Source organism: Pelophylax lessonae (assembly GCF_965119305.1).
Source record: "Pelophylax lessonae genome assembly, chromosome: 6".
Taxonomy (NCBI): domain Eukaryota; kingdom Metazoa; phylum Chordata; class Amphibia; order Anura; family Ranidae; genus Pelophylax; species Pelophylax lessonae.
Genome location: NC_138773.1, coordinates 109,402,121 through 109,427,574, shown reverse-complemented (window position 1 = coordinate 109,427,574; position 25,454 = coordinate 109,402,121). Strand labels below are relative to the sequence as shown.

At 42.3% G+C, this 25,454-nt stretch overlaps 1 protein-coding gene across 1 annotated transcript in view; it reads left to right on the top strand.

Moving 5' to 3' along the window:
- Positions 1-25,454, top strand: part of SDR42E2 (short chain dehydrogenase/reductase family 42E, member 2) — a gene marked incomplete at its 3' end in the record, with an annotated part of 91,004 nt that overhangs the window by 12,921 nt on the left and 52,629 nt on the right. Inside the window, exon 2 of the mRNA XM_082261294.1 lies at positions 21,934-22,293. Coding sequence (XP_082117420.1) covers positions 21,967-22,293 — 327 coding nt within the window. The 5' untranslated portion in view covers positions 21,934-21,966. The remainder of the gene's footprint in view (positions 1-21,933; positions 22,294-25,454) is intronic.

Here is a 25,454-nt window from a genome sequence, read left to right as displayed (position 1 = left end):
AGTTGTCACCTAAAATCCGATGCATCTCCCGGTTGTAATCGCTACGGTCAAGTACAGCGATCCCACCCCCCTTATCCGCTGGCCTAATGACCAGATCTTTATTGTCACAAAGGGAATCTAATCCCTTTTGTAGGTCGGCGGACAAAGAGGTTTTATGTGGTTTGACCCTATCCAGATCTCTAAGTAACACATCCCTAAATACCTTTAGTGATGGAGCTAAAGAACCAGGCGGGTTAAATAATGAGGCATTAGAAAGCCCTGAGTGTTGAATCTCAGAGCTAACTAAGCGATTTTCCTTAATAGGGTTACTCAATATGTATCTTTTTATATTGAGTTTTCTTACAAATTTATGGATATCCATGTACGTCTGGAACTTATCCAGACGTTTCGGAGGAGCATATTTCAAGCCTTTATCCAATAAAAGTTTCTCGGGTTCAGATAGTGCTACCTTACTCAGATTAAATATACCAGCCCCAGCTATGTTTTTACTTTTTTTAAGTTTGATGCGCCTGCCTCCTCGGTTTCCTCTTGTGGCTCGGCGGGGCGCTTGGTTCCCTGTGTGGCCCTGGGAAAACCCCACCCTGGATAGCTCTGATTGGTGGGTATCTGGGATGATGTATTATCTGACGTTATCTCCCTAAGGGGCTGAGAAGCACTTTGGTTGGGGGGAGGTAAGGTGTTATTAGGGCCCTCATTGTCCCTTAAAGGGTAAAATCTATTTTCCACTGGGACGTTATATTGATAGTTAGCAAATAAATGGCAACGCACAGGCGTCCTGCGATTTGCAATGATTTCCGGATCGCGGGCAGAATAGCGGTGATTATGCCCGCGATCCGCTATGCCAACATGTAAACGTAGCCTTATGCACAGCACTTTATATGAATCTGCACTAATTTGCACAGCTTATTTGCTTACATGAATTTCACTATTTTGCACAGTTTATCATCATTTTATGATATATTCATGAAATATTTTTTATTTGAATCTAGCACCGATTTATCTATTTTAGTTATTCATGTGAGTATGTGGTGACACTACTCTAATTGGCAGATTTTTTCATTCTTCTTCATTATTACCACTTAATTGTGGTTTACTTTCCACATAGATCTTTTTCAACTACTCCAGTGGTAGCGCATTGGCTTTTTTGCTTTATACTTAAATTCTTTATCTATTACACCTGTGCAGCAACCATGGAAGTATTTGACTATATAAAAAGAAGGTCAGTTCATTTGGAGGACATTTTTTCACAACAAGAGAATAAACCAATAGGAAATATGGAGAGTGGTTTTAGGAAAATGAAGCACCTAATATAGAGAAGAAAATGAATGCTTGGTGGGATATCGTTACTCATGAAAAATACATAAAAGATCAAATTGTACCAAGAAGATCACAGTGGGATGTACCAATTAACGATGGATTATTGGATAAGGACTCCACGGAGGAATGGTTCAGTTTTTTTAACAACAAAGGACTGGAGTTACTACATTTTCTAATAAAAAGAAAACAGAAGAAGATTAGAACCATAGATGAACAAATTAATGATCTAAAAAATCTGATGGAACCACTAAAAAAACTACCGGATTTCATTACCCTATCCAAACAACTCAATAAGGATATGGAACAAAAAGATAAGGAGTTATTTAGAGTATGGTTCCTGCGCTATCTAGGAGAGAGATATCTACTCACCCTAATACTGCATATACTTTAACTGGTACTAGGTAAACAGTTTCAGTGTCAAATATATAGGGGATTTGTATCGCGCTTCAGGGTGTGTATAAACAGAAACTTCTTAATACTATATTCACTTTTCTTCTAGTCACATATAGTATTATATAAAAATATTGTTCTATTAACATCCAGTAAATCAATCAATCTATTTCTTCTATTTATAATTCATAATAAAATCAGCAATATATATGTTTAAAGTGCTGGTGTGCCCATATATAAATATAAATTTCAGGCAAAGAGGGATAGTGATGTGCTTAAATAATTATAAAGTGCTCCTGTGCATCAAACTATAATCCTATATTAAATCAATCCATGCTGCTATATAATAAATTGATATGGAGTGCCGTTGTTCCAATATAACGCATATGTATTAAGTGCTTTTTTCAAAGTGAACAAGTGCGCCAGTAAATAAATATTTATACAAAAAGTGCTCCTGTATGAATCTTATGTGAACAATTTATTCCTTATAGTGCCAAAATAATAAATGATTATCAATATATAAGTGTCCAATTTTCTATTGTGTAAAAGAAAAAATAAATTCAAGGTGATCCGTAGTGATTAATATCTTCCTCCACCTTTACTTTCCGTGTCTCGAGTTTCTTCAGTGATTTCACTTCTATGTGTCCTAAATGCTCACCTTAGTGAGGTCAGCAATACACCTGTATCACTTGACCCTCAGTGACTGTGATTCCTTTTATCCCAACGTTGTTCGTGTCCTTTTGAGGTGGTCTCCGTCTCTCTCGGTTAATGATTGGTCCCTTCTCCTGGGTTTCCGTGTCTCTCTTATGGGGGCTTTCCTAAGGTACTTCCGCTCTCGTCTCCTTAGCTACTTTCCATAGTCCTTGGGGCTCATGTAAATAATGGGGCTATCATAGTGCAGTAAATCAAAGCTTTTATTTCCAAAATTATAGCAAACTTACATTTAAAAGCACGCTTTTCCGTATCCTGAATTGCGTTCCGGGATCTCCGACCCGTCACTTCCGGGTATTTCCTACGCATTGCATTACGACACCACGTGACTTCCTCAGGGAGTTCTCCCTGAAAATTCCCTGAGGAAGTCACGTGGAATCGTGACACAACACGTAGGAAAAACCCGGAAGTGGCGAGACGGAGATCCCCGAGCTCGATTCAGGACACAGAAATCTGTTATTTTAAATGCAAGTTTGCTATTTTTTTTAAATAAAGGTCTAGGTTTACTGCACCATGATGGTCCCATTGTTTGCATGAGCCCTAAGGAATATTGGAAGTAGCTAAGGAGACGAACGCGGAAGGACCCCAGGAAAGCCCCCATTAAAAGAACACATATACCCAGGAGAGAGGACCAACTAAAAATCAGGAGTAACGGAGACCACCCTAAAAAGGATTTGAACGACACTGGGACAAAAGGAATCATATCCACTGTGGGTCAAGTGATACAGGCGTGAGGTGAGCATTTAGTACACTTAGAAGTGAAATCACTGAAGAGATTCTAGACATGGAGAGTAAACGTGGAGGAAGATATTAAGCACCACGGATCACCTCGATCACATTTTTGTGCACAATCATGAACTGGAAACTTTTATATTGAAGATCATTTATTATTCTGTCACCTAAGGAATTAATTGTTCCCATAATATCTATATGCTAGCACTTTAACACTGAACACAATTATTTATTTTAATGCACGTGTTCACTTTGAAAGAAAAACTCCATATCGATTAAACAAGTGATAAAGAAGTACAGAGATATATATTATTGCACTTTACTTTGATGTACAGGAGCACTTTGCAACCATATATTATTTTAAGCACAATATTATCCCTCTTCACCTTTATTAATATTTTTGTGAACGGTCACAACAGCCCTTTTAGATACACAATATTATCTATTTATTTATTGATTAACTGTGAATAAGAAACAGAAGAAGTAGATGTATTTATTTATTTATTAGATGGTTGATGAACATTATTTATATCTAATACTACATGTGACCAGAAGAGAAGTGAATAAAGCACTGATAAGTTTCTATTTATGCACACCCTGAAGCGCAATACAACCCCTAATATATTGATCATATAAGGGACAACATTATTATCAACAAGAGAAAAGAACTCCCTATGATCAACGCTCACACTATCAACATTATGACAGAGAAAGAAAGAAGAAGAAGTCCAGATCGGGATTATTATGATAGGAGAAGTCCTATTCCTCCTCGTACCCCCACAAATAGACAATATGATGATAGAAGAGATCCAATTCCTACCTATAATAGGTATGAGGTTTTAAGAAGAGAGGAAGAATTAGACAGAACACCTCGCCCCTATTACAAAGATGAGAGATACAGAGATGACTACAACAAAGACCAGCGTTTTTTAGGGGATCGTCAACCGAGAGCCCCAAGAAGACCAGATGGAGAAAACGGAGGCAGGAGATCACCACTACCGGAAAAAGGACCAAGAAGTTCCAAAAGACGAGAGGATACGAAGGTATCTTCAATTTAAGTGGCGTTGATTTCACTAAACAAGAACTGAATGTGTTAGATAAAGGCTTAAAATTTGCCCCAAAGAAGAATCTTAACAAATTTGATACATATGTTGACATTTTAAAATTCATAAGAAGAATTAACATAAAGAAATACATGTTATTAAAACCAGGTGAACCCCCGATATGTAGACCAACAGTGGATAAGATCATACACTCTACCTTAAAAAATAAATCATTATTTAATCCACCAGCAACAAATGAAAACTATAGTGAGGTATTTAAGAAATTAGTGACACAAGATCTACACAAGCTAAAATTAAAGAAAATAAGGGACCCCAAAGAAATAAGAGAGGTTTTTAAACAGCTAGAAAAGAGGAAAAATCTGATCGTCAGACTAGCAGATAAAGGAGGATCGATAGTGGTACAATCTAAACATGCCTACAACAATGAAATCATGAGACAACTATCAGATTCATGCACGTATGTGAAATTGCTGTCCAACCCCACACAAACATATAAAAAAGAATTGGAAAAAGTGATTCTAAGAGGAAAAACAAAAGAAATACTGAATGAAAAAGAGGCGAAATATCTAGTGCCTAGTACTTGTCGCACTCCTATATTATATACACTACCGAAAATTCACAAGGATAATATTAACCCACCAGGGAGACCTATTGTGAATGGTATCAACTCGGTAGGGGCAAAATTGGGAGAATATATTGACTGGTTCTTACAGCCGGTAGTCATACTTGAAAGACACTAAACACCTTATACAGTATTAAAAGTAGAACTCAACTCAGATGTCATCCAACTGGCCACAGCAGATGTGGCCAGTCTATATACTATTATCAATCATCAAGAGGCAATATCCGCAACAAAATGGACCCTGAGATAGATGAGCGACTAACAATGCCAATAACGAAACTTTCTATTAAAATGCTTAGAGTATAGTTTAAAACACAACTACTTTTGGTACAATTCTGATTATTATCAACAACTACAAGGTGTGGCGATGGGAGCCAAGTATGCTCCGAGTGTAGCCAATCTCTATATGGCACAGTGGGAGGAGACAGCAATCTATGACGATCAACCCAGCCAATTACTCTTTTACAAAAGATTCATAGATGACATTTTTGTCATATGGGCTGGTGACAAAGATAGTTTATTAAGATTTGAAATTATTACCAAAAAGTTCTGGCGCTACTCCAAGATGATGAAGTCCTGGAATGTCCCTTCACAGAGAATACACGAAAATCTGTAAAGTTCATGTGTTGAAGGGAAAATGGGGAAAATTCAAGAGAGCAGCCTAAAAACATCAAATGAGGATATTTGTAACCGATCAAAATTAAGAGGTTTGTATACCAATGCCAGAAGCCTGGCCAACAAGATGGGAGAGCTGGAGCTACTGATGTTTGAGGAGGACTTAGATTTTGTGGGGATAACTGAGACTTGGTTTGACAGCTCTCATGACTGGATGGCGACCATTCAGGGGTATTCCCTTTATCGCAGAGATAGAGAGGGTAAAAAAGGGGGAGGGGTATGTCTGTATATTAAGAACAGCATACAGGTAAATATGAGGGATGATATTAATAATGGAGCTAAGAACGAGGCAGAATCCCTATGGGTAGAGCTTCAAAGGGATGGCACGGCGGGGAAGGTAATATTGGGCGTATGCTATAGGCCCCCCAACCAGAGGGAGGAGGGTGAGGCGGACCTCCTTTTACAGATAGGATTGGCAGCAAGGATCGGAAATGTCATTATAATGGGGGACTTTAATTATCCAGATATAGACTGGGCAGAAGGAATCGCGCATTCAGCCAAGGCTAGGCGGTTCCTAAATGTTTTGCAGGACAATTTCATGGGTCAGATGGTGAATGCACCGACAAGAAACAATGCGGTACTTGACCTACTGATTACCAACGATACAGACCTGATCACGGATATAGAAATACGGGACAACTTGGGAAACAGTGACCATAGGTCAATAAGTTTCAGTATTAATTACAGTAATAGGAAGCAGAGGGGTAATATAAGGACACTGAATTTCAAAAGAGCCAATTTCCCTAAACTGCGCTCACTGCTAGAAAATATCAATTGGGATAGAACCCTGGGAACAAAGAACACGGAGGAAAAATGGGAGTGCTTCAAGAGTATACTAAACAGGGGGATTGACCAGTGCATTCCAAAGGGAAATAAATTTAAAAGAGCAAAAATAAACCCTGGATGGCTAAACTCCAACATAAAAATGCATATTAGTGCTAAGGAAAAGGCCTTCAAAAAATACAAGACTGAGGGGTCATTGGCAGCATTTAAGCATTACAAAGAGTGTAATAAGAAATGTAAAGACGAAATCAGGGCGGCTAAAATAGAACACGAGAGACATATAGCGGAGGAGAGCAAAAAGAACCCCAAGAAGTTTTTTAAGTATATAAACAGTAAGAAAGCGAGGCCAGAACACATTGGCCCCATAAAAGATGATAAAGGAAATATGGCCACTGAGGACAGAGAAAAGGCGGAAGTGTTAAATAATTTCTTCTCTTCAGTCTTCACAAAAGAATCGGGGGGCTACACTAACCCAGCTTGTAAGGCCGAACTAAATAATACACCTCAGGAAGTGCCACCATGGCTAACAGAAGATAGACTTAGAGCCAAACTAGAGAAACTTAACATAAATAAATCCCCGGGACCGGATGGCTTGCACCCGAGGGTTCTTAATGAGCTCAGCCAGGTGATTGCCAGACCATTATTCTTGATCTTTAAGGATAGTTTACAGACGGGTATGGTGCCAGCTGATTGGAAAAAAGCCAACGTGGTACCAATATTTAAGAAGGGGCCGAGATATATCCCGGGTAACTATAGGCCGGTCAGCCTAACATCTGTAGTCTGCAAAATTTTGGAGGGGATGTTAAGGGACCACAGTCAAGACTTTAGTAATGAAAACGGTATTATAAGTAGTAATCAGCATGGATTCATGAAAAATCGTTCGTGCCAAACCAATCTATTAACCTTCTACGATGAAGTGAGCAGCCTCCTAGATAAAGGTAAGCCTGTGGATGTGGTGTATCTGGACTTTGCAAAGGCCTTTGACACCGTTCCCCACAAACGATTACTGTACAAACTAAGGAAGGTAGGTATGGATCAGAAGGTGAGTACCTGGATAGAGAACTGGCTCCAGGGGAGAGTACAGAGGGTGGTGATTAATGGGGAGTACTCGGATTGGGCGGGTGTGGAAAGTGGGGTCCCCCAGGGTTCTGTCCTGGGACCAATCCTGTTTAATTTATTCATAAATGATCTAGAGGAGGGGATATCTAGTACAATTTCAGTATTTGCAGATGATACTAAACTAGGCATGCCAATATCTTCTATGCAGGATGTGGAAACCTTGCAAGCAGACCTGAACAAAATAACGGGGTGGGCAACTACATGGCAGATGAGGTTTAATGTTGATAAATGTAAAGTAATGCACTTGGGGGCCAGAAACCAGAAAGCAAGCTACTCACTAGGGGGGGAATCTCTGGGTGAGTCTAGGATGGAAAAGGACTTGGGGGTACTGGTAGACAACAAGCTTGGCAGTGGCATGCAATGCCAAGCCGCCGCAAGCAAAGCCAACAGAATACTGGGATGTATAAAAAAGGGGATTCACTCCAGAAATAAAGAGATTATTCTCCCACTCTACAAGACTCTGGTCCGGCCACATCTGGAGTATGCTGTCCAGTTCTGGGCACCGGTCCTCAGGAAGGATGTGCTGGAACTGGAGAAAGTCCAGAGAAGGGCAACAAAAATAATTAGGGGAATGGAGGACATCAGCTATGAGGAAAAACTACAAGCCCTGAACCTTTTCTCTCTGGAGAAAAGACGATTGAGGGGGGATATGATATCAATGTACAAATACTGTACTGGTGACCCGAGCATAAGGAACAAACTATTCAGAGAAAGGAGATACAATAAGACACGTGGCCACTCACTAAAACTAGAGGAAAGGCGGTTTAACCTTAAAGTGCGTAAGGGGTTCTTCACTGTAAGAACGGTAAGGATGTGGAATTCTCTTCCACAAGCAGTCATATCAGCAGGGAACATTGATAGTTTCAAAAAACTATTAGATGGACACCTTAAAGACCACAACATACAGGGGTATACAATGTACGGTTAAAAGCAAACACACACACGCATCATAGGTTGAACTGGATGGACTGATGTCTTTTTTCAACCTCACTAACTATGTAACTATGTAACTATGTAAGGTGTATGGGAATAGCAACACTGTTCGCCCAATTCCTGATGTAAGACAGCATAGAACATGTAATGGAAATTAGATATAGGAGATGGCGCTCAGTGTGCATATAGTAACAAACCCCAATATGGACTTAGATGGGTAGTCTCATAAACACTTTATTATGATGATCCAAGGGTAAAGCATATTATGAATAAAACAAGGTCAGTCCTACCACCCTTTGTAGCCTCTGGACATTCACACCGATGGTAATGGAATCCTGTAGGAGACCGGTGGATGATGTTAAGAGCCGGTTGTCAGATGGGGTCGCAGGCAGGAGAGCTCGGTTGGTCTGATGTGCGGCCGCTTCCTCAGACCGGAGCTTCTGTGTTAAACTCCCTCGGCACCCGACAAGAGCCTCGGGAGTCGCGCTTTGATGACGTCACTGCACGGGACCGAAGATCCACAGCCAGCCGGCTTGGAGGAATACTAGGATGTCAGCACGGATGGGGGACTGGTTGAGTTTGCTTCTGAAGAGCCTCCCGATCTCCACAACGACATGTTTCGCTACAATAGTAGCTTTATCAAGTTTAACACAGAAGCTCCGGTCTGAGGAAGCGGCCGCACATCAGACCAACCGAGCTCTCCTGCCTGCGACCCCATCTGACAACCGGCTCTTAACATCATCCACCGGTCTCCTACAGGATTCCATTACCATCGGTGTGAATGTCCAGAGGCTACAAAGGGTGGTAGGACTGACCTTGTTTTATTCATAATATGCTTTACCCTTGGATCATCATAATAAAGTCTTTATGAGACTACCCATCTAAGTCCATATTGGGGTTTGTTACTATATGCACACTGAGCGCCATCTCCTATATCTAATTTCTATTAAGATTTGAAAACACACTTGCTTCAAATGATAAAAATCTCAGTCTTTCTTGGGAGATTAGTAAAGAAAAAATCACCTTTCTGGATTTAGAGATATGGCAAGAATAAAACCTACTAAAAACCAAAACTTTCTTCAAACCTGTAGATAAAAATAGCTATCTCCCTATGAACAGCTGTCACCACATACCCTGGCTGGTAAATATACCGAAAGGTCAATTGTTAAGGCTTAGACGGAATTGCACCAATAAGAGTGACTATGAACAACAAGTAGAAATGCTTGGAGCCAGGTTCATAAAAAAAGGATACAAAGACACCTTCATTAAACAAAAGATCAATGAAGTAGGAGATATTGAAAGAGAAAATCTCATAACAAGTGAAAATAGAAGAAAAACAAATAAACTATCACAGAAAACACCCTCCCTTATTTTCGATTTCAATGTCCAACACAAGAAATTGGAAACAATCATAAGGAGACACTGGAAAGTCTTATTAGCCTATAGAAACTTTGCTGAATCCTTACCACAATACCCTAAGTTTACGTATAGGAGAGCACCCACTCTCCATGACATTGTAGCAAAAAATGTAGTGGATCAACCTATGAAGAATAATTTTAGCTTCTTTGAAGGGAAAGGCTTTTACCCATGCAAAAAGTGCTACGCATGTAAACGCACATTATCAAATAAAAAGAAGAAAGAAGACTTTTTATCCACTAGCACGGAAACGTCTAAGAGAACACGTGCAAAATATACAGAAAGGTTTTCCGAAGCACAGTGTCTCTAGACACTATGCTGAAGTCCACCAAAAAGACCCGTCGTCATTTATTTATGATATATTTGACCCTGGTATTATGTACATGGTTTCCTTGGCAACCGGTCTATAACTATTTTCTAATATTTACATTTGGCCATATTAATACAGCATTTTATATACTATCTTTATCAACATTGAGGATTTCCGTTTTAATCCAACCTGCTGGGATCAATACGCATATCGCTAGTCTTTCCAGCAATCAAAATGGCGGTTTGAGCCTTTTAAACAGCGGTGTATCTGGTTCCCATGGTAACTGTTTACTATTTAACCCCCGAGAACGTCACCCTAAGCCCATACCCTTGAGAAAGCCACGTGAGTGAGTAACGCAACGCGTCGGGAGGAACCGGGTGACGTAATTTCCGGTCTATGGCCGTGACCGTAAGTTCACATTTCAGTGTACACTGCGAGTTTGGGTAGGAGCATCTACCCTTATTTTACTGTGAGTGATTTATTTTAATTCAAACAAATGTTATTACATACTACACCATGAGCCCCCTTTTTTTATTGTGTCCATATGTGAGAGAGGGAGTTAAGAGGACCCTTGCTTTATGAGATTACCACTTACCAGCTGTCCAGTTACCACCGCCTGGAGCCATACAGGAGAATTACTTTCTCTGAGCCATGCTTGTTCTAACCTACCTGGAGGTGAGCAGCCATTGCAACGCACGCCGGCCGCGACCACGGAAAGAGAAGAGAAGGGTGCATGAGTGCACTGAATACAGAGGGGATACAGTACCATACATTTGGCGGTCCTTATCTGTGCCGGGGAGCACCAACACATGTAAGAGCACATCTTTTTAATTTTATATATGGAATAAAAACAGAGTTACACTATGTCCTGCTCCTTTGTTTCCTTTTACTTTTGACTATTTGGTGGAGACAAGTCTATTCCTTATTCTCTGGGAGTGCGTACATCCAACCACTATTGAGAAAAGGGAAGGAGTGAGAGGAAATGATCCACATGTCTTAATTCAGAAGTTTTTGAGGAGCTTGATAGGTCCTAGAGACAGGCTATATTCTGGTGAGCATTTTAGTATGGAACAGCTCACAAGGTGAAATTTGTCTGTCTTCAAGCACAGTGTTGGGCACACTCTACATTAATATTTGGACTTTTTTTGATCACAAAATTTTACAGAGTATTATTTTACAGAAAATGTGATATATATATATTTTTTAAAAACCTAGCACTTAGTATCATTTACCACAAGGACTGCACTGATTTATGTTACTATTTTAGCATTAAGCACTAATCCTAATTCACATATAGCACATTTATTTAATAGATATCACCAATCAGCGCCTACTTTTTTATTCACTTATAGTTTATGTATATATCAATTAACAAAATGGAAAGGAGATGAACAGAAGGGAAAATTCAAATCAACGTTTGGTGTGACCATCCTTTGCCTTCAAAATACCATAAATTCTTCTAGATACACCTGCACACAGCTTTTGAAGGAACTTGGCAGGTAGGTTGTTCTAACTTCTTGGAGAACTAACCATAGATCTTCTGTGCATGTAGGCAGCCTCAAATCCTTCTATCTCTTCATGTAATCCCTGACAGACTTGATGATGTTGAGATCAGGGCTCTTTGGGGGCCAGTGGCGGCCGCTCCACTATTGGCACCGCACCCGCCCCCCCCCCCCAATCCATGCGCCCGTTGCCTAATCTACATGAAGGGCGCAGGACACATGGATTTCAATATTCTTTTTTTTCTTAGCACATAATTTGACGCTCTAATTGGCTTCAAAAAAGGGTGGGCTCGGGTGCAGATGGGTGGTAGTGTGAGTGAGGGGGCAGGTTTGTTTGACGCCCCCCCCCCAAAAAAATATTGATTATCAGACACCACTGTTGAGGGCCAAACCATCACTTCCAGGACTTTTTGGTCTTATTTACGTTGAAGATCGTTTTTAATGACATTAGCAACATGTTTGAGGTTGTTGTCCTGCTGCAGAATAAATTTGGGGTCAATCACATGCCTCCCTAATGGCATGGCACGATGAATAAATATCCGCCTGTATTTCCCAGCATTGAGGACACCCTTGATTTTGACATCCTGCTAGACCTCTTCCAGTGTGGAAGAGAAGTAAGCATGATGTGTCCTTCATCTGCTGCATTAAGTTTGCTTGGCCGACCACTGTGTCTATGGTCCTCAACTTTGCCTGATCAACGGTGTCCTTAATGCTGATAAATACAGGCAGATACTTATCCATCATGCCATACCATCATGGAGGCATGTGATTGGCCCTAAATTTATTCTACAGCAGGACAATGACCCCAAACATATGGCCAATGTCATTAGGAACTTTCTTCAATGTAAAGATAAACAAGGAATCCTGGAAGTGATGGTTTGGCCACCACAAAGACCTGATCACAACATCAGGTCTGTCTGGGAATACACAAAAAGACAGAAGGATTTGGAGCATCCTACATCCACAGAAATCGGTGGTTAGTTCTCTAAGGTGTCTGGAACAACCTACCTGACGAGTTCTTTTAAAACCATGTGCAAGTGTACCTAGAAGAATTGATGCTGGTTTGAAAGCAAAGGGCAGTCACACCAAATATTGATTTTATTAGGATTATTAGGATTTCTCATCTGTTCATTTACTTTCCATTTTGTTCATTCATAAAAAATAAATATTAACACTTCTATTTCCCAAACCATTCTTACTTTACTGCTTCAGTATGTTGGCATTCATGGTTCCCTTAATGAACTGTAGCTCCCCAGTGCCGGAAGCACTCATGCAGCCCCAGACCATGACACTCCCACCACCATGCTTGACTGTAGGCAAGACACACTTGTCTTTGTAGTCCTCACCAGGTTGCCACCACACATGCTTGACATCATCTGAACCAAAAAAGTTTATCTTGGTCTCATCAGACCACAGGACATGGTTCTAGTAATCCATGTCCTTAGTCTGCTTGTCTTCAGCAAACTGTTTGTGGACTTTCTTGTGCATTATCTTTAAAACAGGCTTCCATCTGGGATGACAGCCATGCAGACCAATTTGATGCAGTGTGCGGTGTATGGTCTAAGCACTGACAGGCTGACTCCCCCCTCCCCCCCTTCAACCTCTGCAGCAATGCTGGCAGCACTCATACGTTTATTTCCCAAAGACAACCAATAACACCAAATTTAACACAGCTGCTCCCCATTCACACCTGAGACCATGTAACACTAACGAATCACATGACACTGGGGAGGGAAAATTGCTAATTGGGCCCAATTTGGATATTTTCACTTTGGGGTGTACTCACTTTTGTTGCCAGTGGTTTAGATATTAATGGCTGTGGGTTGAGTTATTTTGAGGGGTCAGCAAATTTACACTGTTATACAAGCTGTACACTCACTACTTTGTATTGTAGCAAAGTGTCATTTCTTCAGTGTTGCCACATAAAAAAATATAATAAAATATTTACAAAAAAAAAAGATATATATATATATATTTGTTGACCTTCCTACAATAAAAATGGAAAAATGTAGTATGAAGTAAGTCCCTTTATTGGTCACAAAGTTCAGGACAGTGTGTTATGAGCAAGAGAAGTGAATTGGTACTGAAAAGACTAGAATAAGTTTGAGGATTCAGACAAGACTTGGGGTCAGACAGGTGAATGATCAGGATATCTAAAGACAGGCTGTACTTGGAAGCAGGCCAGACCGAAGGGTAAGTGGCGGATAAATAGTATGGGGACTTTTGTCAAGTGACAGAGGCTGGAGGCAGCAACAGCAAAAGAAATAAATCTGGCAAAAAAAGAAGAGGAAGAACAACTGTAACTAAATGTTGAATGAGGGCAGCCAGTGTAATTACTGACATAAAAATTATAACTGACAAAGTAAATGATAAATATTTGCTATTGATAATTTTAGATTTACCTATATATGTAATATTATTCTCCTCCATCCAATAAAATGTGCATTGAGTCAATGAGTGTGAGATCAGAGAGTCAGTTTCATTGACACTAAAGATGTTGTGGTTTTTTTTTTTACTATAATATAATAATTACAATATATTGCAAATTTAATCTTGGTGTCCACTGAAGACTTTAAACTTTTCTTGATTGCTCAGTTTTGGTCTGTTAAATATACCATTGACTTCATTTTATATCTCTTCCGTAAGTGCAAACAAACTGTTGATCTTGCCCAAATCTAACATGCTTTTAACTTCCTATTTTCTCTGTGGTGTTATCTTAAGCAATATTACCTGTCCTGCTTAGTTCACTTCTATGGACCACAGAATGCCTCCACTTTTGCTATGGATATAAGGCAAAGAAAGGTGTTTTGCAGTCCTAATGCACTTCCTGTCCTAGGCTAGCACTACTGCTCTTGAGATACAGCACAGTGAGTGAGCGTTGTCATCGTTTAGTCAGGTGCAGTCTGTCACTAATACAGGTGGTTCACAACCACAGCGGCAATGCAGAGGAAGAGGAAGTCAGGAGGAACAGAGTTCCTTTATGGTTTTCTAAGTCACTAGGGAAGCAATTGGATTGGATCTTAGGTGTGGCAGAGTCTATTTAAGACCCTGGTCCCTGGGCTGGGTAGTGTAGGGACAGGTCATCTGCCTGCCAGGGACAGCACTAGTGGCAGGGAAAGGTTCCAGATGAGTAGGGAAAGCTTAGGGCTCCACATTCTCCTTGGACACCTTTCTGTTTTGGCTCGGACCAACCAGGCTGCATTCCGACCCCTCCAGACAGATGCTGTCAGTAGCCTGCTCCGCTATACGAGGTTGGAATTCGTGAGTGTTCCCGGTTGGGCCTCCTCCCAGCGGGTTGTTGTGGACAGTTTGCCTTTACTTTAATACAAGTTCTACCATTTGCACCTAGACAGTGTGAGTGTTATTGCATCCACAATCCTGGGACAGAAAGTGTATTCCTGGTAGGATAAGGAAGTAAAAATAATTGGAAAAAAAAACGATTCAGCCACCACATCTAGAGACTGGTTAGCTGCAAAATTTTACATTTTGTTCTTGGATTTAGGTAAACATATTTTTATCGTGTGTGTGTGTGTTTTTTGTGCCTGCAATTAGGTAGAGGGGGTTGGGGGATAGGAAGAGCCTGAAGATCAACCTATAATTGAATAAAAGGAACATTTCACTTTTTATTTAAAGAAATTTCTAATATACCAGAAAACTTTATAAGCCATAATGATAATATGCCTATTATTGCCCTTCAAGATGGCCCACGGTTCCTAATATCATAAAAAAGTTCTGATCTTTTATATTGTTTGCAAACGCCAGAATGCAAATGTGCTACGTCCTTAAAACTCCCATTGTTACCAGAGTGTAGGTAGACATAAAAAGTTGATAATCCAAACAATTTATGAAGATATAAAGTGTATGTCAAGGAAAAAATATTCAGTATGTCTATTTAATACATGCACATTTCTTCATTTCTTGTCTCCTTAAAAAACACCACATACAGAAAAATTCCTGTTGAGCCTGCCAGAAATGCTGTGCACTCTGCAGCACTGAAGCTCCAAGCAGTGTTATCATCCTTGCCCAGTTCTCCTCTGTGGACAAAATAGTACACCCCCTCTATAGCAGGAAGATGAGGAAAAGAGAAGGTGTTCTGTAATCTAAATCCAAAGCAAGCATCCTTGGGAGAAATCACCACACATGCAGTACAGTAAATGAGTATTGTTATTCTAGACACTTCAAGACCAGGCCTATTTCTAACGTTTGTTGTTTACAAGTTAAAATCAGTCTTTCTCTTTTATTCATTAACAGACACAGCTCCATATCTTATTTGACCCTTGGGTTATGCTGCTCTCCTTAGGAGTATGACACTAGGTGGAAAAGAATTGACTATGACATTAGGTCAGTCCCAGGGGGTATACTCCCACTTCCTGCTATAGGACTTCAGTTTTTTTTTTCTGCCTAGTCAGGAGTAAGTACCTAGCTCCCATTTGGGATCTTTGGTCCTAGCATTTTTTCCTTTTTAAGCTGAGCTTTTTTTCCTTTTGTTGTTTTTTTTTCTACAATCAAGTCTTGTACAGTGAGAACTACAATAAACTGCCGGACTGGGTGACACACTGGATATCCTACATCCTTACCTTCTCCCCAGTCTGGCCAGCGAGAGTGTGCAGACCGCAGCTCCACGCTAGGTCGGCCGTGACATACAGCAGCCCCACTAGACAGGCGCTGGCCTGTGAGTGACACACCTCGTGAGCATGCACATGACCTGGTCACGACCTAAGTCACAGCATACCTCTGGCCCACAGCACCCCCATTCAAAGATGGGGAGGTGATCTGCCCGAATTGGTGCCCCCTTCCCCTCTGAGAAATTTCAGGGTGGACGCATGCCCCTCCCTGGATTGTTAGGCCCCCCATGTATCCTTCCTTCCCCAATTGTGCCCCCTCACTAGCGGGTTCCCCTGTGCTTCCCCCCCAGTCCCCTCTTCTGAGTGCCTGTGCTGTCCTTGGTGTGGGGTGTGAGGTAAGTTATGGTTAGAAAAGGGGAGAGAGCGCGCTGCGGCATTGCCATTTTTTTTTGGGAATAAATGTCCTGGGGGGTCCTTGTCTAGGCCCCCCTTGCTGTGCTTAAGTACCTGAAGGGTCCCTGGGGTCCCAGGAGTCGCGTGCCCACCGCGTGGCAATGCCATTTACCGGTGGCTGACTGCATGAGAGCTCTGCGGCCATGTTTGTGTAGTCCAGCGCCATGTTTTAGTGGTTTCCTATTTAACTCAATGCAGCGGCCATTTTCTTGTAGCCGAATGGAGCAATGCTTGGTGCCCTGAGACCTGTAGTGCCATTGGTGCAGCGGGGGGGGGGGGGTTGCAGCGTTTTTACAGTTTTTTTGTATAGTTATTGCTGGCAGACCCCAGGTTACTATGGAGTCCCTGGAGCATGTATCACCACCTATCTGAACCCCTCTCAGAAGCTGTGGGACCCTCTGGGTCTCAGTTCGCCCTGGCAGCCATGACAGCGGTCCTGCAGTCCCTGGTGTTCAAAGTGTATATGGCTCTTCAAAAAAGACCTAGCAAGTGCTTGCCTCGGCAGCACATATACTAAAATTGGAACGATACAGAGAAGATTAGCATGGCCCCTGCGCAAGGATGACACGCAAATTTGTGAAGCGTTCCATATTTTTTGCTTTTGTTGTTCTCTGATGCTACCCCCTTGTTCCTATGTATGACTATTATACTATTTGTTCATTTTGCTATGTTATTCTTTAAAAAATCAATAAAAAATTATTTGTTAAAAAAAGACCTAGCAAAAAGTGCCCCAGGCCTTCACTTGCATCCTCAGATTCTGGGGAGGATTTGGTCACCAGCCATCCCACGGGGTCTGCGTCCATGCACTTAGAGTGCTGAGAGTGAGGATGATTCCCTCTTCCACTACATCTGCGCAAGAAAAGCCAGTGGTGGAGGCACTGGTTGCATCAGTGTGGGAAACATTAAAAATGGAGGACACAGCTAATGCTGCATCGGCTGCGATGGTGCAATTTGGTACCCGCAGACCATCCAAGGTGACTAAAGTGTTCCTGCCTATTCCTGCCCTTTCCTGCCTATTTCAACAAGATTGTCGCTAATCAGTGGAGTTCCCTGAAAAGTATGGTTGGGATACCTAAGCATTTCGCTAGGAGGTATCCTTTACCGGTGGTGGATTCTCAGGTTTCCAGGTTAAATAAAGTCACACTGCATCCAGTGGAGGACGCTCCGTCTTTTAAAGACCCTGTAGACAGGAAGGCGGAATTTCTGTTTCACTACATCTTTACCGTGGCAGGTTCAATTTTGAGGCAGGTGTTTGCCATAACCTTGGTCCCCCAGACCTTGACCGAATGGGCAAAGCTTCTACCCCAGGATTTGGAAGGGGGTCAGCACCCCCCTGAGCTGGCGGATCAGTTGATACAGGGGTTATAGTATATCTGTATTCCTCACTGGATGCAGCCCCTTTGGCCTGCAGTGGGTCTGTGACAGTGGTGACTCTTCGCCGCATGATTTGGCTGAAACGCTGGTCTGTGGACCAGGCCTCAAAAAGGTGCTGACAGGATATCACTTTTGTGGGGGACCGCATGTTCTGCGTTTCTATAGAAGAGATCATTAAAGGTCTCATGGGAGGTAAGAGCACCCTGCTTCCACAGGTTACGAAAAGCAGAGAGCCTCCCCGCAAACGGGGTCCTGTCTTCTTCGGTCTTTCTTCCCGCAGGGTCGCAGGACAAGGGGTCTAAAGCCTTCTGTACATTCTCAGGAGGTTCCAAGAGACCCTAAGTTGGTAAATCAAAAGCGGACTCCACTGGCCACGCAGACAAGTCCTCCTCTGCCTGAAGGGGCGCCCTCACCTGTACATGGGGTGGAGGGATGTCTTTGCTTTTTTCCGGACCCGTGGACCTCCTCCATCCAAGACAAATGAGTCCACGAGTTTATCTGGTCCAAGTACAAGATCGAGTTTTGGTCCGTGCCTCCGTTTCCTTCCAACCTGCGCCTGTCCCCAGATTGGCTACAGGGCCTTCTCAGGGCGGTTCAGTATTTGCTCTCACAAGGAGTCATTGTACCAGTTCCAGAGTCTGAACATTTATTCAAACCTGTTTACTGTTGTCAGGAACGGGGGCAAGGTTCGTCCAATCTTGGACCTCAAGGCCCTGAACCGCTTTGTGCGGGTTCAGAAGTTCAGAATGGAGTCCATTCTCACGGTGGTGGCATCCCTTCATCAAGGGGATTATCTGGCCTCTATCGATTGCAAGGACACTTACCTTCATATCCCAATATATGTCGGGCATCATCGTTTTCTGCGCTTTGCCATAGGCGAGGAGCACTATCAATTTGTGGAGTTACCCTTTGATGTCTCCTCAGCTCCTCAGGTGTTCACAAAAGTGTTGGCCTTGCTCATGCAGAGGAGGATTGACGTACTGGAGTACCTGGACGATCTCCTTCTGCAAGCAGAGTCTCCGTCTGTCCTACGGGACAATTTGGACATCACTATGCAAAGTCTGCAAGAGTTTGGTTGGACCCTGAATTTTCAAAAATCAGCTCTAACTCCATCCAACAAATTGGACTACCTGGGCCTGCCTCTGGATTTAGCCTCGGCTCAGGTGTTTCTTCCATAAACAAAACTGCTGAAGTTGCAGCATGCGATTCAGCTCCTGTTATCCAACCGCCAATCATCTCTCAGGACTTGCATGCAAGTGCTGGGTTTGATGGTCTCCACCTCCGAGGTGGTTCTGTTTGCTCAGTTTCATATCAGACCTCTGCAAAAGGAGATTTTGGCCAAATGGGACAAGAATCCTTGGTCCCTGGACAATCCTGGTCCTATTGTGCCGGAGTACGAGGGGATTCTTGCTGTGGTGGCTCAGTTACCCCGGTGCTTCGGCAGGAAAAGTCCAGTTTGCGGATCCTGGAAATTTGGGCGATCAGGCTTTGCTTGTCCCAGTGGACAGATCATCTGCAGGGGTGTCCGGTAAGGACTCATTTGGCAATGCTACAGCTGTGGCATATGTCAATCATCAAGAGGGCACCAAAAGTGCCCTACCAGCCAAAGAAGTGGCCGGCATTCTAAGGTGGGCAGAACGCTTTGTTCCAGCCCTCTCTGCTGTGCTCATTCCAGGGGTCAAACATTGACACTACCTCAGTTGACAGACCCTGAGTCTGGGTGAATGGTCCGTTTACCCAGAGGTGTTTCAATAACTGTGTCTCCGGTGGGGGACCCCCGATGTGGACATGTTAGCCTCTCACCTCAACCGGAAGGTTCCGAGGCTTGTGGCAAGGTCTCTGGATCCTCTGGCAGACGCCGCAGACACTCTGGTGGGCCCTTGGGGCCAGTATTGTCTAATATATGCCTTTCCTTCACTACAGCTTCTGCCGAGATTTCTGCGCAGAATCGAGGCAGAAGGGATTGCAGTCATTCTGGTGGCCCCAGACTGGCCTCGATGGTCTTGGTATGCACGCCTGGTAAGACTGGTAGTCGATGCCCCTTGGTGACTCCCTCTCAGAGAAGATCTTTTGTCTCAAGGACCGATCTTGCATCCTGCTTTACGGTCGCTGGCTTTAATGGCTTGGCTATGGAAAGCCAGGTACTGAAGGACATAGGGTTGTCAGATTCAGTCATTTCTACTCTGTTAAAAGCTAAGAAATCTATTTCTAGGAAGTTTTATCAGCGTGCTTGGAAGGCGTACATTACTTGGTGTGAGTCTCGGGGGGGGGGGGGGTTTGGGGAGGTTGCCCCTGTTCCTTCTCGCTGTTACGTCTGTTGTAGTTTCTACAAAAAGATGCAGATCAGCGTTTGGCCCTGGGCACCATCAAGGGTCAGATTTCAGCTTTGGCAATTTTTTTTTCCAACGCCCATTGGCCACGAGTTCCTTGGTTCACACCTTCATGCAGGGGATTTGCCATCTGGCTCCTCCGGTAAGGTCCCTGGTTCCTCCGTGGGATCTTAATCTGGTACTGTCAGTTCCTCAAAAACCGCCTTTTGAAAATGAAAAAGTTGCAAAGGCTCCTGCCTCTAGAGGGTGTATTTTTTTTCCTGGTAGGTGAGATCCAGTTGTTCCTGGTTGAGCTCCTGGTTTACCTGGTATGCTAAGTTTAGCACTTTTGGGAAATATGTTTATTGCTGTGTTTTTCCCACCCCTCATGTTGACACTGCTTTGGGACGTCCCAAGGATCAAAAGATATGGAGCTGTGTCCATCAATGAACAAAAGAGAACAGGATTTTTGTCTTACCATAACACCCACCCCTCTGTTGAGTCGGGTTATGTATTCTTCTGACACTGCTTGTTACAAGACTGAAGTCCTATAGCAGGTATTGGGAGTATACCCCCTGGGACTGCCCTATAGGCGTAATCAATTTTTTTCTGCCTAATGTCCTACTCCTAAGGAGAGTAGCATAACCTTAGGGTCAAAGAGCTGTGTCTGTCAATTAACATCAGAAAAAAGGAGTTTACGGTAAGACAAAAATCCATTTTTTTTTTGCCAGAAAATTACTTAGAACCCCCAAACATTATATATAAATTTTTTTTAGCAGAGCCCCTAGAGAATAAAATGGCGGTCATTGCAATATTTTATGTCACACTATTTGTGCAGCAGTTTTTTCAAACGCAATTTCTTGTGAAAAAATACACTTCAATGAATTACAAAAAAAACAAAACAGCACACTAAAGTTAGCTTAATTTTTTTACACTGTCCCTTTACATTTTTGTTTATTGACAGTAATAGGCAGTGACGGGTACTCTTTATGGACTGATCTGGGGTCTAAAAGACCCCAAACTCCTCCTATGCACTTGAAAGTATTCAAAACACCAAGATCTGCGTTTTTAAATGCTTAAAATTTTTTAAAACCTGCATCGTTGGCTGCCAAGTAAACCGAAGGGACGTTGTAACATCGCTTCTGGATTACTACATCGGAGACCTGTGCAAAGCCGGTTTTGGCAATGTTCAGGTCTTTAGCTAGCCGGCGGACATGCCAGCTGGTCGCTCAGGACTCCCATTGGGCCAGGAGACCCAGGTGGAGCGGCAGAAGGTGGGGGGGGGGGGGGCATCCCCTTCTGCTGCTTGTAATAACAGCCAAGCTGCTGCTTAGCTGCATTGGTTGTTATTACAAGAAAGCCAACCGACATCACCTTGGAACAACCAGTTGAGCAAAATAACGTACAGGTATGTGATTTTGCGGCAAGTGGCTAGGAAAGTTGTGACTGTCAGGATCGCAAAGTGAAAAAAGAGGAAAAAATAAAACAAATGCAGCCATCTCATCTAAGGCCTGGTAAGCTGCAATCTATTACATTTGTGTTCTTGGGTTTAAAAACACATTTTAATATTTAAAACTCAAAAATGTTTCCGACTGAAATAAAGTAATATATCTTAATGTTTTGTATATAGCTGTTGTTTATGGTTCTTTCATCCACAGATCTTGGGTAAACTGCATGTTACTTGGATCATCATGAGGGAAACGGGAACTGGGTGTGAACTTGAAGATCTGAGAAACAAAATTGAGAAGGAAGAAATCTGTACAGAATGTCTCAGGAATTCTCTACCATTCAGGACTGTCAGATCAAATGGCGTGGTACCACACAAAGGCAGAGTGCCTCCCTGTATACCAAGTGTACATCCTGGTACTTGGGAAATGACAAAGGTGCTGGTGACTGGAGGTGCCGGATACCTGGGACAAAACCTTGGATGTGCCCTGATGAAGCAGGGATACTCTGTTATATTGTTTGATCTAAACAAACCAGACTGGGAAGTACAAAGCCGCACTACATTCATTCAGGTAAAAGGAAAAAAATGTGTTAGTCACCGAGATTTCTACAACGCTAGGTATTCCTGTAACTGAAAATTATAAACTTTGGGTAAGCTGTTAAATACAGACTGGGGAATGTAGGAGAAGTAGCATACTAATGAGTAGACTTGTACATGGCGGAAAATTTAGTTTAGTTTTGTTTCGCTTTCATTCATAAAATACATAATTCTTTTCTGTTAAATTTGTCATGTTACGTTAATTCCTTTTCGGATAATTTGTTCATTCTGTAGAGTATAGATATTCGTTATAATGGAGCGATTCATTTTCAAATAATTTAGTTTCTATGTATATAAATTTGTGATAACGAATCGTAATTCTGAAAGTCATTTGTTTTTTTGTTTTTTTAATCTATTAGCACTCAAACACACACACACACACTCACTCACTCACTCTCTCTCACACTCACTCTCTCTCACACACACTCACTCACTCGCTTTCACACACTCACACGCACACACACACTCACTCACTCACTCTCTCTCACACACTCACACACACACTCACTCACTCTCTCTCACACACTCACACACACACTCACTCTCTCACACACACACACTCACTCTCTCACACACACTCACTCACTCTCTCTCACACACACTCACTCACTCTCTCTCACACACTCACACACACACACACTCACTCACTCTCTCACACACACTCACTCACTCTCTCTCACACTCACTCTCTCTCACACACACTCACTCACTCGCTTTCACACACTCACACGCACACACACACTCACTCACTCACTCTCTCTCACACACTCACACACACACTCACTCACTCTCTCTCACACACTCACACACACACTCACTCTCTCACACACACACACTCACTCTCTCACACACACTCACTCACTCTCTCTCACACACACTCACTCACTCTCTCTCACACACTCACACACACACACACTCACTCACTCTCTCACACACACTCACTCACTCTCTCTCACACACACTCACTCACTCTCTTTCACACACTCACACACACACACACTCACTCACTCTCTCACACACACTCACTCACTCTCTCTCACACACTCACACACACACTCACTCACTCTCTCTCACACACACTCACTCACTCTCTTTCACACACTCACACACACACACACTCACTCACTCTCTCACACACACTCACTCACTCTCTCTCACACACTCACACACACACTCACTCACTCTCTCTCACACACACACTCAATCACACACACACACACTCTCTCACACACACACACACACAATATCTCCTGCTACTTCTCAAAATCCGCCCCCTCTGCTCAAATACAACACCCTTCTCACTCAGTTCTCAGAAATGCACTTTGCCAGTATTAGTAATCCAACCTCCAGCACAAATTGAATTAGCTGATTGGGCTGTAAAGATTTACTCCCAGTCAACCTGCTGTTTTATTAGACCTTTAACAAATCATGCCAAATTAATTTGTTATTTTCAGTATAATTTCTTTGGTATTAGTTGAAATTCATTATTTTTTTTTTTTATTCAATACTTTTTATTGAGTTTTCATAACGGGAGATAACTTAGGGGATAACAAGATTGTCATACATTTGAACGCAATACAGAGAGACACTTGCGATATGCCACTTGTATTATGCCATAGTCGAATAATAATCATAGAAGAATAACATCAATGCTGAGTACAAGGCGTAAGATAAAGTCGTGCTGTTCCATGTCCCTCGTCGCCCCTCATGGGAACAAACTGTGATGGGGGAGGGGAGCCAGCACAACCCATTGATGAATATACATGTTTTATATTGTGTTCAATGGTTTTCAATAAAGGGGGGTAGAAACAAAAGAGAGAATGAACGGTACACAATATAGTTAAGTCACAACAGGTTAAAGACATATGTATTTTGGAATCTCAGCTATTAGCTGGTTGATAGAGGATCAAGCGCTTAGTACATCTATGGAGAAGAGTGCATGGGTGTCCACAGTGACCAAACCTGGTCAAATTTGGAACCTCTATGGGAATTGAGCGCCAGTAGTCGTTCATATGAATGGTTCAGGTGTACTGCTTGTATCACTTCAGAAATGTTTGGTGATTCTTGGGATCTCTATTTTGTAACTATTACACTCCGGGCTGCTAAGAGTATGTGTGTAACAACGGGCCTCATGTGGTGTGGATATGAGGTTATGCCCAGATTAACGATACCTAGCCTGGGATTTGAGGGTAAGAGGATACCTGTGCATGACGCTAACAGAGTGAAAACTTGCTTCCAAAAGCTGGTCAAGCTAGGGCATTCCCACAGTATATAGTATAGATTACCAACTTGTCCGCATTGTTGCCAACAGTTAGGAGTTGAATGAGAGACAAATTTAGCTAGCTTAAAGGGGGTATAGTACCATCTATGGGTTTTTTTGAGCATCATTTCCCAATGGTTGACACAATACGATGATTTAAATTAAAAAAGAATAGCGCACACATGCAAAAGAAATGACTATCAAATATGGAGACAATCCATAAATAAAAATGGGGATTTAGTCCCACCATATGGCCATATCGTGCTCAAGCCCACCACTGCGTCAAAGTACCCCATTATCAGTGGGTCCTACACTATCCATAAAAAAGGGGTGAATCCAGCCTCTCTAACCCTTGGAGACAACACTCCTTGCTGGGAAAGATGTGCTAATGCACTACAAGGGACTCCTCCTATATCTACTTGATAGTGGACACTGATAGAGTACAGGTGTGTGTGGGGGATGGGATGCTCAACCTCAGAAGTCTGGTCAGACCGAATACATAATAAACAAGCAAAATATTGGGGGAGCAAACCCTGAACATGTATATCTAAAGCCGGTGCAGCTATGGACAAAGCAACATGTATATTAAAAAAGAATAGCGCAACCATGCAAAAGAAATGACTATTAAATATGGAGACAATCCATAAATAAAAATGGGGGTTTAGTCCCACCATATGGCCATATCGTGCTCAAGATGATTTAAATGTTGTTTTAAAGGCCATTTTTCAGATGAATGAGAAATGTCAAAATCCTTTTCCTATTTTAAAAATGGTGGAGCATTATCTTGTAATAGGTTGTAAAAAAGAGAAATGCCTCTTGCTACGGGTTTGCAGGAATGGTAGAATTCCCAGGCCTTGGGGTGGATTTGAAGCTTG